This window comes from Athene noctua, chromosome 9 (genome assembly GCF_965140245.1).
Source record: "Athene noctua chromosome 9, bAthNoc1.hap1.1, whole genome shotgun sequence".
Lineage (NCBI taxonomy): Eukaryota > Metazoa > Chordata > Aves > Strigiformes > Strigidae > Athene > Athene noctua.
The window spans coordinates 2,439,778-2,452,967 of NC_134045.1; the positions used below are offsets into that span (position 1 = coordinate 2,439,778).

General features: G+C 52.0%; 1 protein-coding gene across 1 annotated transcript; it reads left to right on the forward strand.

Annotated features, from left to right (window-relative positions):
- The first annotated feature begins 9,386 nt into the window (after positions 1-9,386).
- On the forward strand, positions 9,387-11,508 carry LOC141963913 (uncharacterized). The gene is made up of 2 exons (XM_074913648.1): positions 9,387-10,931; positions 11,470-11,508. The coding sequence occupies exons 1-2, from the start codon at positions 9,387-9,389 to the stop codon at positions 11,506-11,508; spliced, it is 1,584 nt and encodes a 527-aa protein (XP_074769749.1).
- Positions 11,509-13,190: the final 1,682 nt, after the last annotated feature.

Sequence of the window (13,190 nt, forward strand, 5' to 3'; positions counted from 1 at the left end):
CATGGGCGCGGCATTGTGACATGGGCACAGCACTGTGACATGGGCGTGGCACTGTGACATGGGGACAGCTCTATTACATGGGGGTGGCACTGTGACATGGAGATGCCACTGTGACATGTGGTTGGCAGTGTCACATTGCAATAGCACTTTGACATGGAGGCGGCACTGTTACATGGGGTGGCACTGTGTAAATGGGGACGACACTATAACATGGGGACAGCACTGTGACATGGAAATGGCACTGTGACATTGGGGTAGCAGTGTCACATGGGGACGGAACGGGGTCGTTAGAGTTGCACTGTGACATAAGTGTGGCACTGTGACATGGGGATGGCAGTGTGACATGGGGGTGGTGCTGTGCCATGGGGGTGGCACTGGGATATGGGGACGGCACTGTGACATTCTGGTGGCACTGTGACATGTGGACGTCACTGTGACAGTGGGGTGGCACTGTGACATGGGGACGGTACCGTGTCATGGGGTTGGCACTATGATACGAGGACAGAACTGTGACATGGAGGTGGCTCTGTGACATGGGTGTGGCACTGTGACTTTATTGTGACATGCGGGTAGCAATGTGACATAGGGACAGTACTGTGACATGATTGCAGCATTGTGACATGGGGACAGCACTGTGATGGTGGCGGCACTGTGACATTGGGTGGCACTGTGACATGAGGGTGGAATTGTGACAATGGGTTGGCACTTTGACATGGGGATGGCGCTGTGACCTGGGGGCGGTGCTGTGACATGTAGACGGTACTGTCACATGGGGGTGGCACTGTGACATGGTTTTGGCACTGTTACATGGGGATGGCAGTTTGACTAACGGGGTGTTAGAGTGACCTGGAGGTGGCACTGTGACATGGGGGTGGCACTGTGACATGGGGATGGCACTGTGACATGGGGATGGCAGTTTGACTAACGGGGTGTTAGAGTGACCTGGAGGTGGCACTGTGACATGGGGGTGGCACTGTGATATGTGGACATCACCGTGACAGTGGGTTGGCACTGTGACATGGGTGTGGCCCTGTGACATGGGTGCGGCCCTGTGACTTGGGGGTGGCACTGTGACATGGGAACAGCACTGTGCCATGGGGATGGTACAGTGACATGGGGTGGCGATGTGACATGTGGACGGCACTGTGTCATGGGGATGGCAGTGTGACATGAGGGTGGCATGGTGGCATGGGGGCGAAACGGTGACTTTATTGTGACACTGTGACATGGGGCGGCACTGTGACATGTTGTTGCACGAGTTGCACTGTGACATGGGTGTGGTACTGTGACATGGCAGTGGCACTGTGACATGGGGGTGGCACTGTGACAATGGGGCGACACTGTGAGATGGGGGTGGCACTATGACATGGGTATGGCACTGTGACCTGGCAGTTGCATTGTCACATTGGGTTGGTAGTGTGACATGGGGACAGCACTGTGACATGGGGACGGCACTGTGATATGGGTGTGGCATTGTGACATTGTGGTGGCACAGTGACATGAGGGTGGCTCTGTGACGTGGATGTCACTGTGACAGTGGGGTTGCACTGTGACATGGGGACGGTACTGTGACATGGGGGTGGCACTTTGATATGAAGACAGAACTGTGACATGGGGGCTGCATTGTAACATGATGGTGGCACTGTGACATTGGGGTGGCACTGTTACATTGGGGTAGCACTTTGTCATGGGGGTGGTACTGTGACATGTGGACAGCACTGTGACATGGGGGTGGCACTGTGACATGGGGACGGCACAGTGACATTGGCATGGCACTGTGCCATGGGGACTGCATTGTGACATGGGGGCAGCACTGTGACATTGGGACAGCAGTGTGATATGGGGGCGTCACTGTGACATGGGGGCGGCACGGTGACTTTAGTGTGCCACTATGAAATGGGGGTGGAACTGTGTAATAGGGGTGGCACTGTGACATTGTGGTGGCGCTATGACATGGGGACTGCACTGTGACATGGGAGTGTCACTATGACTTGGGCTTGGCACTGTGATTTGGCGACATCACTGTGACATGAGGGCGGCAGTGTGACATGAGGACGGCACTGGGACATGGGGGGTGGCACTGGGACATGGGGATGACACTCTGACATGGGGACGGCACTGTGACATTGGAGTGGCACTGTGACATGGGGTGGCACTGTGACATGGGCATGGCAGTGTGATATGGGGGCGGCACTGTGACATGGGGGTGACACGGTGACATGGGGGCGGCACTATGACATGGGGGCGGCACTCTGACATTGGCATGGCACTGTGACATTGGGGTGCCACTGTGGCTTGGGCTTGGCACTGTGACCCGTGGGAGGCACTATGACATGGGTGTGGCACTATCATATAGGGATGGCACTGTGACATTGGGATGTCACTGTGACTTCGGGATGTCACTGTGACTTCGGCATGGCTCGGTGACATGTGGATGGCACTATGACATGGGGGTGGCAATGTGATATGGGGACGGCACTGTGACTTGGGCTTGGCACTCACTGTGACATGAGGGTGGCACTTTTGACATTGGGAGGGCACTGTGACATAGTTGCGGCTCTGTGCCATGGGGACGGCACTGTGACATGGGGATGGCACTGTGACATGGGTGTGCACGGTGACATGGCGGTGGCACTGTGACATGGGGACGTCACGGTGACATGGGGGTGTCACTATGACATTGGGGTGGCACTGTGACTTTGTGGTGGCACTATGACATGGGGACTGCAGTGTGACATGGGGGTGTCACTATGAAATGGGGGTGGAACTGTTACTTGGAAGTGGCACTGTGCCATGGGGACGGCACTGTGACATGGGTGCGGCAATGTGAAATATGGGTGGCACTGTGACATGGAGGCAGCACCGTGACTTTAGCGTGACACTGTGAAATGGGGATGGCTCTGTGACATTGGGGTGGCACTGTGACATGAAAATAGCACAATGAAAATGAGTGGCACGGTGACATGGGGGTGGCACCGTGACATGGGGGCGGCATTGTGACATGGGGCTGGCACAATGACATGGAGTGGCGCTCTTACATGGGGACGGCACTGCGACATGGGAGTGGCACTGTGACAAGGGGGTGGCACTGTGACATGGGCAGGTCACTGACATGGGGTGGCACTGTGACAAGGGGGTGGCATTGTGACATGGGGGGTCACTCTGACATGGGTGTGGCACTGTGATATTGGGTCAGCAGTGTGACATGTGATGCCACTGTTTACTTGGGAGCCTCACTGTGACATGGGGGTGGCTCTGTGATATGGGGACGGCACTGTGACATGGCTGTGGCACTGTGACATGGGGGCGGCACGGTGAGATGGAGACGGCACCATGACTTTAGTGTGACACTGTGAAATGGGGATGGCTCTGTGACATTGAGGTGGCATTGTGACAGGAAAATAGAACAGTGACAAGCAGTGGCACGGTGACATGGGGCTGGCACTGTGACATGGGGGTGGCATTGTGAAATTGGGTTGGCACTGATTCATGGCGGTGGCACTGTGCCACGAGGACTGCATTGTGACTTGGCAGTGGCACTGTGACATAGGGGTGGCACTGTGACGTGTCGTCGGCTCTGTGATATGGGGACGTCACTGTGACATGGGGGTGGCACTGTGACATGGGGACAGCATAGTGACATGGAGTGACGCTCTTACATGGGGATGGCACTGTGAAATGTGTGTGGCACTGTGACATGGCGCTGGCACTGTGCCATGGGGACTGCATTGTGACATGGGGAAGGCACTGTGTCTTGGGAGTGGCACTGTGAAATGGGGACGGCACTGTGACATGGTGGTGGCACTCTGACATGGGGACGGCAGTGTGTCACAGGGGCGGCACTGTGATATAGGGAGGGTACTATCACATGGCAGCGTCACTATGATACGGCGGTGGCACTGTGACATGGGGACGGCACTGTGACATGAGGGTGCCACTGTGACATGGCAGTGGCATTGTGACAAGGGAATGGCACTGTGCCATGGGGACGGCACTGTGACATTGTGGTGGTGCTGTGATATGGGGACTGCACTGTGACATTGTGGTGGCACTGTGACATGGGTGCGGAACTGTGACATGGGGACTGCACTGTGACATGGAGTGGCACTGTGACATGGGAGCAGCACTGTGACATGGGGATGGCACAGTGACTTTAGTGTGACAGTGTGAAATAGAGATGGCACTGTGACATTGTAGTGCACTGTGACATTGCTGTAGCACTGTGACATGGTGACCGTACTGTGATATGAGGAGGCAGTGTGACTTGGGGGCGGCACTGTGACATGAGAAGTGGACTGTGACATGGGGACGGCACGGTGACATGGGGATGGCTCTGTGACATGGGGACAGCATTGTGACGTGGCGATGGCACTGTGACATTGGAGTGACAATTTGTCATGGAGTGGCACAGTGATATGTGGATGACAGTGTGCCATGGGGGCACCACTGTGACAAAGGGGTGGCACTGTGACATGTGGACGTCACTGTGACATGGGGACTGCACTGTGACACGGGAAGTGGACTGTGACATTGTGGTGGCACTGTGACATGGGGACAGCACTGTGACATTATGGTGGCACTATGACATTGAGGAGGCACTGTGACATGGGGGCGGCACTGTGACATGCGGGTGGCACTGTGACATGGGGACAGCACTGTGACATGGTTGTGGCACTGTGACATCCTGGTGGCAGTGTTACATGGGGGCAGCACTGTGACATCGGAGTGGCACTGTGTTGGAGAATGGCCTCAAGAACAAGGACATGGCAGTACGGTAAAACTGTTTCGAGATGAAATACGGGGTGATTTGTTACGTCTGCACAAGACAGATGTCGCTTGAGTTGCTTAGCTACTATCTCCTGCCTGGAACTGGAGCTGCCCCCCTACCTGCGAGTATGTCAGCAAGAGATTACTCCAAAAACCTACCCAAACTGGCTCAGCGGTTTGGCCCGGCCCCAGGGCGCAATGGAGGCTGCGCAGGACTGCAGGGTGGAAAGGTCAGCAGTGAGGAAGAGGAGAAACCTCCTCTTCACGACCACCGACCAGCCCTTCACGCCCCCTGCCCAGGACAGTAGGAGCTCATTGCGCAGGCGTAAAAGGGAGGAGACCTAATTCCAATAAGAAGCGAAGATAGGCGGAGATAGAACATAAATATGTATAGGCGTTCTATGTATATGCAATACTCAGTGGATATAAGGGTGTAAGCAGACACAGTAAAGCTGAAGCTCGCTCTGTCATTCACGTTGAATCGACTGCTTGCTTCCTCCGCTCGTCGAAAGTCCGTGGACTAGAGCACTGTGACGTGGGGACAGCACTGTGACATGGGGACGGCACTGGGTCGTTAGAATTCCACTGTGACATGGGCACAGCACTGTGACACGTTGGTGGCACTGTGACATGGGGACGGCATTGTTACATGGGGATGGCACTGTGACGTGGGCGCGGCATTGTGACATGGGCACAGCACTGTGACATGGGCGTGGCACTGTGAGATGGGGCTGGTGCTGTGACATGGGGACAGCACTATGACATGCGGACACCGCTGTGACATAGGGGTGGCGCTGTGAAATGGGGAGAGCGCTGTGACGTGGGGGTGGCACTGTGACATGTGGGTGGCAATGTGACATTGGGATGGCACTGTGACATGTGGTGGTCACAGTGACAGTGGGGTGACACTGTGACATGGAGACGGTACTGTGACATGGGGACAGCACTGTTACATGGGTGCCACTGTGACAATGCAGTGACACTGTGACATTGTGGTGGCACTGTGACTTGTGTACGGCACTGTGACATGGGGACGGCACAGTGACATGAGGGCGGCGCTCTCACGTAGTAATGGCACTGTGACATGGGGGTGACACTGTGACATGGGGACGGCACTGTGACATGGGGGCGGCACTGTGACATGGGGACAGCAGTGTGACTTGTGGGTGGTGTTACAATCAGACAAAGCCAATTTTTATAAAATTTTTATTTGGTTTCAATCGATGTAGGGTGGGAAGCAATAGGCAAAGCAGCGCTGGGTGCATGGAGAGCCGCAGCTCTGCCACACGCACACCGAGTGCCAAAAAGCAGCGTTTTTTATACTCTTGTGCCATCGTCTTTAACCAATCCTCTCTCGCCAGATGATTGTCCTGCTTTTTCTCCATTGGGTCCTTTGAGATGCTTGGGTCTTTGTCCTCCTCCTGTGGGGTCTTTGGAAGTCTCGAAGCCTTGGTCTCTTGGCGCGCTTTTCTCCTGTTGGATCTTTTAAAAATTCCATCTTTTGGCGGGCTTTTCTTCAAGCAGCAGTTACAGGTTATCTCTAGGTGGGGGGGGGGGGGGTGTGTGTCCGAGAAGCGGTTACCTATCAGCTCTAGGTGATGGGGTTTCCGAGAAGTAGTTACATTTTTCCAACCGGATGGCATACTTTAACTCATTCAAACATTCAGTGTAATATAGGTTATAGTAACTGCAAATCATTTCAACACCCACACAGGGTACCATTACAATACTTTAGACAGCAGGATAGTGTGGTTTACCTTTAACAGATCATTCAAACCTATCATACCCGCCCTGCTTAACTTAGCAAATTAGTTACAATAGTTTATTACAGTGGCACTGTGACATGGGGACGGCACTGTGACATGGGGACATCGCTCTGACATGGGGACAGCACTGTGACATGGGGGTGGTACTGTGACATGGGGGTATCACTGTGACATGCAGATGGCACTGTGACATGGGAGCGGCACTCTGACATGGGGACAGCACTCTGACATGGGGATGGCGCTGTGACATGGTGGTGGCATTGAGACATAGGGTGGATCTTTGACATGGGGGCCATGCTGTGACAATTGCAGTGCCACTGTGTCATGGGGGTGGCATTGTGACATCGGGGGTGGCAGCATGACATGGGCAGTGCACAGTGACATGGGGACAGCACTGTGACATGGGGACGGCACAGTGACATGCGAAAGGCACTGTGACATGGAGGTGGTTCTGTGTTGGGATTCTAGAGGGCTTTCTGCGAGAGAATGGCCATGTGAGCAATCCTGTATGAGAACAAGACTGGTAAGAGCCTCAGCCGAGCAAGAATGCGATAAGGATGTGACCCCGAATGAGGGGGGAGAAACTCGACGAGACAAACAACCCCCGGCAGGGGTTGGGACGGAAGAGGAGGTTCCACAGGGCAGGCAGCCTGGCATGGCTGATGTGGCACCTTTTATCCAATCATAAGAAGGTTTAAAGCGCGGGCTAAGTTACCTGTCCAGTCTGGAGGACTTGTACTGCATGTTACTCACGTGTGCGGGAGAACGTTATAAAAGGGCTTTCTGAGTTGTAATAAACGGGCATTGCTTGATCCCATTGGTCGTGTGCGTGCTCAGCTCTCCCGCAGTTCCGTGACATGCGGAAGGCACTGTGACATGGGGATGGCACTGTGACAATGGAGTGACACTGTGACATTCTGGTGGCACTGTGACATGGGTACGGAACTGTGAGATGTGGATGGCACTGTGACGTGGAGGTGTCGCTGTGACATGGGGATGGCACTGTGCCATGCGTATTGCATTATGACAGGGGGGTGGCACTGTGACATGTGGATGTCACTGTGATAGTGGGGTGGCGCTGTGACATGGGGACGGCAGTGTGAAATGGGGACGGCACTGTGACATTGGTTCGGCACAGTGACATGGGGGCAGTGCTGTGACATGGGGACGGCACTGTGACGTGGCAGCAGCACTGTGACATGGGGGCGGCAATGTGTCATGGGGGGGCACTGTGACATAAAAGTGGCATTTTGACATGGGGGTGACACTGTAACAGTGGGGTGGCACTATGATATAATGGTGGCACTGTGACATGGGTACGGCAATTTGACATGTGGATGGCACTGTGACAAGGGGGTGGCACTGTAACATGGGGACGGCACTGTGAAACGGGCGTGGCTATGTGACATGGGGTCGGCACTGTGACATTGTGGTGGCACTGTGACTTGTGTATGGCACTGTGACATGGGGACGGTACAGTGACATGAGGGCGGCACTCTCACGTGGGAATGGCACTGTGACATGTGGGTGACATTGGGACGGCACTCTGACATGGGAACACCACTGTGACATGGGGACGGCTCAGTGACATGTAGTGGTACTTTAACATGGGAACGGTACTGAGACATGAGGATGGCACTGTGACATGGGGTGCCACTGTGACATCGGGGCTGCATTGTGATATGGGGGACAGCATGGTAACATGGGGGCGGCACTGAGACATGAGAGCGTCACTGAGACATGGGGGTTGCATTGTGACATTGTGGTGGCACTGTGACATGGGTACGGCACTGTGACATGTGGATGGCACTGTGACATGGGGTGTTGCTGTGACATGGTGTAAGGAACTTTTTGGACTTTTAGTATGTCTCAACATCGCTGTCTCCACGACGACCACTTCCTGACTCAGCATAAAGGAGCACATCTTGAAGAAAACACAGAGTCCCCGACAAAAACCACATCCGCCCTAGACGAGGACGTCAGCAGTCATCTATCGAGCTGCGCCTGTGCGTGAGCGCGTGAGCCGGGTGGAGGGGAAACCGCGGCGAGACAGATCGGCCCCTCGCCAGCACGACCACCATGGACACCCGGGCATGCGCGCACGGAGGACCACGGGGTGGCACCTACAACAACGAGCCCCGTGGAAATGGGCGGACAAACTGGGGGGACGGGGACTATAAAAAAGACAGACTGTGTACTCCTTGAGAGAGGGAAACCAACTAGAAGATGGGAACCAACTAGAAGAGGGGAACCAACTCGGAGCCAGGAACGTGGAGCATCATCGGACCGACAGAACATCGCCGGATCCCCAGTCGTGGTGGCGGTAATTAGTTGCGCCTCTACCGTGTTCTTGCTTAGGGACTCCGACCTTTTCCTTGCTTTTCCTCTCTGTCCTATCGCTCTTATTAGTTGTTATAGAAATAAAGTTCCTAAGGTTATGCAGCATCTGACTTCGTTTGTGTCTTAATCTCGCTCTCGGGATTGTTTAAGAACCCTCCCCCGATATCGGATCGGGACATTTTTAAATTGGCGTCACGGACAGGATCCCTTGAGACGAGAGTGCTGTGTTACCTTGTTGTCTTGAATGCAAACCTCTCAGGGTGAAAAAGTTCTCTGTGTTTTATATTAAGTTGTGATCTCCTGAGAGCAAACAGGGAGAGCGTGGACAGTGATGTTGCATTTGGGTTTGGGTTAAATTGTGACCTCCTGAGAGTGAACGGGTGAAAGTTATTTATCAAGTTGTGGCCCACTCAGGACGAAAACCCTTTGCATTGCTTTTGTGTGAGATTCACATTTGGTCTCCTGGGAGAGAATAGGGGAAATGTGACATTAAGGTTTGACCCTCTCAGGACGATGTCCCCTTTGTATCAGGAAAAGGGAAAAGGAATGTGCTGTGATGATGCGCCCTCAGAGGCTGAAGGAATAGATATATTATATGATCTTTTGGAGGCACACAGATCCCATCCCTCAATTCAGGGGCGAGACTGGGCGAAAAACCACTGGTTCCAACCACAGAGTGTGGTGGATCGGATAAGGGTATTGCAGAAGGAAGCTAAGGTTAGAAAGGGGAAAGGAAAAGCTATCATTTGTGCGGTGCTAGGAGCGAGTCTGGCAGCTGCAATGGAAGAGAAAAAGGAGAAGTATAGCCAAACTGACACTTTGATAGACTCGCTGCAGACGGTCATACAGACCCTGCAAAACCAATTGAGAGATACTAAAGGGTTGTTAGAGGAGGAAAGGGATCAAAATAGAATATTGAAAGATGAATTGAGAGAATACATTTTGGCAGAGGCAGATACCCATGCCGAGGCAGAAGTGAAACTTCTGGAGAAAGGGATACGTCAAATCTATCCCCAAGGAGATTTGCAGAAGGCAAAAGAAACTCTAGAAAGTCACCCCCACATGTATCCACTGGTTAAAACAGAGTATCTATATGAGGACGATAGTGATAACCGTCCTCAGGTTATCACCAAAGAAGTCCCATTTACCTCAACTGAATTGGCAAAACTGAAGAAAGATTTTTCAAGGACTGCAAAAGAATCAGAGACAGAGTACGTGTGGAGAGTGTCTCTGTCAGGAGAGGATGGAATTCTACTGTCTGAGAAAGAAGCAGAAGGATATTGGGGTCCGGGTGCGTTTCTAACCACTGGCGACTGCCGAGCCCCATGGTCTCTGACTCAGAGAATTGCATACTGGGCCGGAGGGCTGAACCCCTTGGAGAGGGGAGATCCCCTTGCCATAACAGGTACGGTGGATCAACTAGTGGAAAGTGTACAGAAGGCAGCCTGTCTGCAGATGATGTATGATCGGGAGCTCAAGCCCAACCAAGGCTCTCCGATGATGATGCCTGTGGACCCAGAGAGGATGACTCCTCTGATACGAGGACTCCCTGACTCCCTGAAACCCATTGCTATTCAATTGCAAGGGAAGATTCAAAACACTCCTAATGGAGAAAGAATAACGGCCGCTCTGGAGGGGATAGTGACCCCTGACCACCAACAGCAAGGGAAGAAAATATGGACATGGGGAGATGTAGCTCAGGAATTGATTAATTTTGGGAGAAAATATGGTCCTGTTGGTGGACTGTCTCAAAGAACTGAAACCAGGGTTGTGCGGGCTGCAGAGCAAATTAGTGGGCGACAGTCATCAATGAGGAAGGGACAAGGCTTCGGATCACCCCGATTTCAGAATCCTGGGAAAGATAGGTCCCTAACTCGACTGGGATTGTGGCAATTAGGGCTTCAGAAAGGCATTCCTCGGAAATTGATGGATGGACTCACGACTCAAAAATTAGAGCAACTTGTGGAGGGATGGCCCGAGCAAAAGGTCACTTCCAAACCAACCCCTAGTGCTCCACCCTTAATAGACCTTGGGGAGGAGCCAACTGGAGAAAAGGAGGTGACGGGAAACTAGACCCTCTGCTCCCCAAAGGTGAGGGGGGATGCGGAGGATGGATGTTTTTAAGACAACTCACCTGCAACACAAAAGGAGACTTACTGATTACTGTTGCTGTAGGACCAAAGAAAAGACTGGTGACATTTTTAATTGATACTGGGGCGCAAATTACCGCACTAACGCGGACTGAAGCGGAACAATGTGGAATCGCAATTCCATCCAAAAATTTAATTGTCCTAAATGCCCTGGGAAAAACACAGTCGTACAGTACCTATGACTTCAGTAAAATTATGGTTACCAGGAGAGGAAAACCCAGTCAACACTATGGTAGCCATAGGATCTTTCCAAACAAATCTTTTAGGCATAGATGTTTTGAAGGGCAGACAATGGAGGGACACTCAGGGAAACTCGTGGTCCTTTGGTGTCTCCCAGATCAGGCAACTGACCCAAAGATCAAACACAGAGGTGCGCTTATTGCAAGCAGCACCTGCTCTGCCTCCCTCTAAAGTGACAAATGTTAAACCTTATCCATTGCCTCTAGGAGCAAGGGACGGAATTACACCAGTCCTGGAAGATCTGAAAAAACAAGGGGTTGTAGTTCCCACTCACTCCCCCTTCAATTCTCCAGCATGGCCAGTCCAAAAGCCTAACGGCAAATGGAGATTGACAATAGATTACAGGAGACTCAGTGCTAACACAGGTCCCCTTACAGCAGCTGTACCAAACATTGCTGAATTAATAGCAACCATTCAGGAACGGTCCCACCCTGTCATGGCTACAACTGATGTCAAAGATATGTTTTTCATGGTCCCTTTACAACCCGAGGACCAGGATCGCTTTGCCTTCACCTGGGAAGGGCAACAGTACACCTTTACACAACTCCCTCAGGGATATAAACATTCCCCCACACTAGCTCACCATGCTCTAGCACAAGAGCTAGAAACAATTCCCAGAAAACCAGAGGTAAAGATTTATCAGTATATAGATGATGTACTAATAGGAGGAAGTCAGGTAGCAGAAGTTAGGGAAACTCAGAAGGACATCATCACCCATCTAGAAAGCATAGGATTGACAGTCCCACCTGAGAAAATACAGACACCTTCAAGTGAGGTAAAATTTTTAGGGATCTGGTGGAAAGGAGGTATGACGTGTATTCCCCCCGATACTCTTTCCTCTCTTAATCAGATCAAGATGCCAGGGTCAAAGAAAGGCTTGCAACACGCACTAGGATTGCTTGTGTTTTGGAGGAAACACATTCCTGACTTTTCGATTATTGCTAGGCCTTCGTATGACTTATTGAGAAAGAGAGCTCAGTGGGAATGGACTCCGGTCCATGACGAGGCTTTACAACTACTGGTGTTTGAAGCGACTGCCTATCAAGCCCTGGGTCCAATCATCCGACAGATCCAGTTCAAATTGAATGGGGATTCGCCAAGAGTGGACTGTCCATTCACTTATGGCAAAAGGGTCCAGAGGGTCCTGTTAGGCCCATTGGTTTTTATTCTCGTAGCTTCAAAGGCACTGAAAAAAGGTACACCACTTGGGAAAAAGGTCTATTTGTAGTCAGTCTAGCTTTAAGAGAAGCCGAACGCACATTCGGCAACAATCTATAATTCTCAGAGGCCCATTTAAAGTGATCAAAGCAGTTTTGTCAGGAACTCCACCCCCTGACGGAGTAGCCTAGAGAGCCTCCGTGCGAAAATGGTATGCACAAATAGAACATTATTGTGAAATCTTTTCTGTAACGAAGGAACCACAAAAGTGTTAAATATACAGGATGAGGTAGACCCGAGTAGGGAAACACCCGAGCTTTCGCCTGTAATACAAGTAGCTCCTCCATTTTCTGAACAATTGCGAAATGTCTGGTTTACTGATGCCTCATCGAAGCGAGAGGGAAAAATTTGGAAGTACAGAGCTGTGGCACTTCGGATAGACACCAATGAACAGATCATTACTGAAGGAGAAGGTAGTGCACAAGTAGGAGAATTAGTTGCTGTGTGGAGTGTTTTCCAACACGAGGCTCAGTCTGCTTCTTCTGTCTATATCTATACTGACTCTTATGCTGTGTTTAAAGGTTGCACTGAATGGCTTCCGTTCTGAGAACAAAATGGATGGGAGGTCAACAGAATACCCGTATGGCAAAAGGAAAAATGGCAGGAAATCCTTACCATTGCCAGACAAGGGAAATTTGCAGGAGCTTGGGTAACATCTCATCAGCAAGATAATACCCCTGTGAGCCGATGGAACGCCAAGGTGGATGAA

Excerpts from the sequence above, each read along its gene's own strand:
- LOC141963913 (XM_074913648.1), top strand. The coding sequence starts at position 9,387 with ATGTCCCCTTTGTATCAGGAAAAGGGAAAAGGAATGTGCTGTGATGAT. Across the intron at positions 10,932-11,469 it reads AGCCAACTGGAGAAAAGGAG|GAGCAAGGGACGGAATTACA; the intron begins GTGACGGGAAAC and ends CATTGCCTCTAG.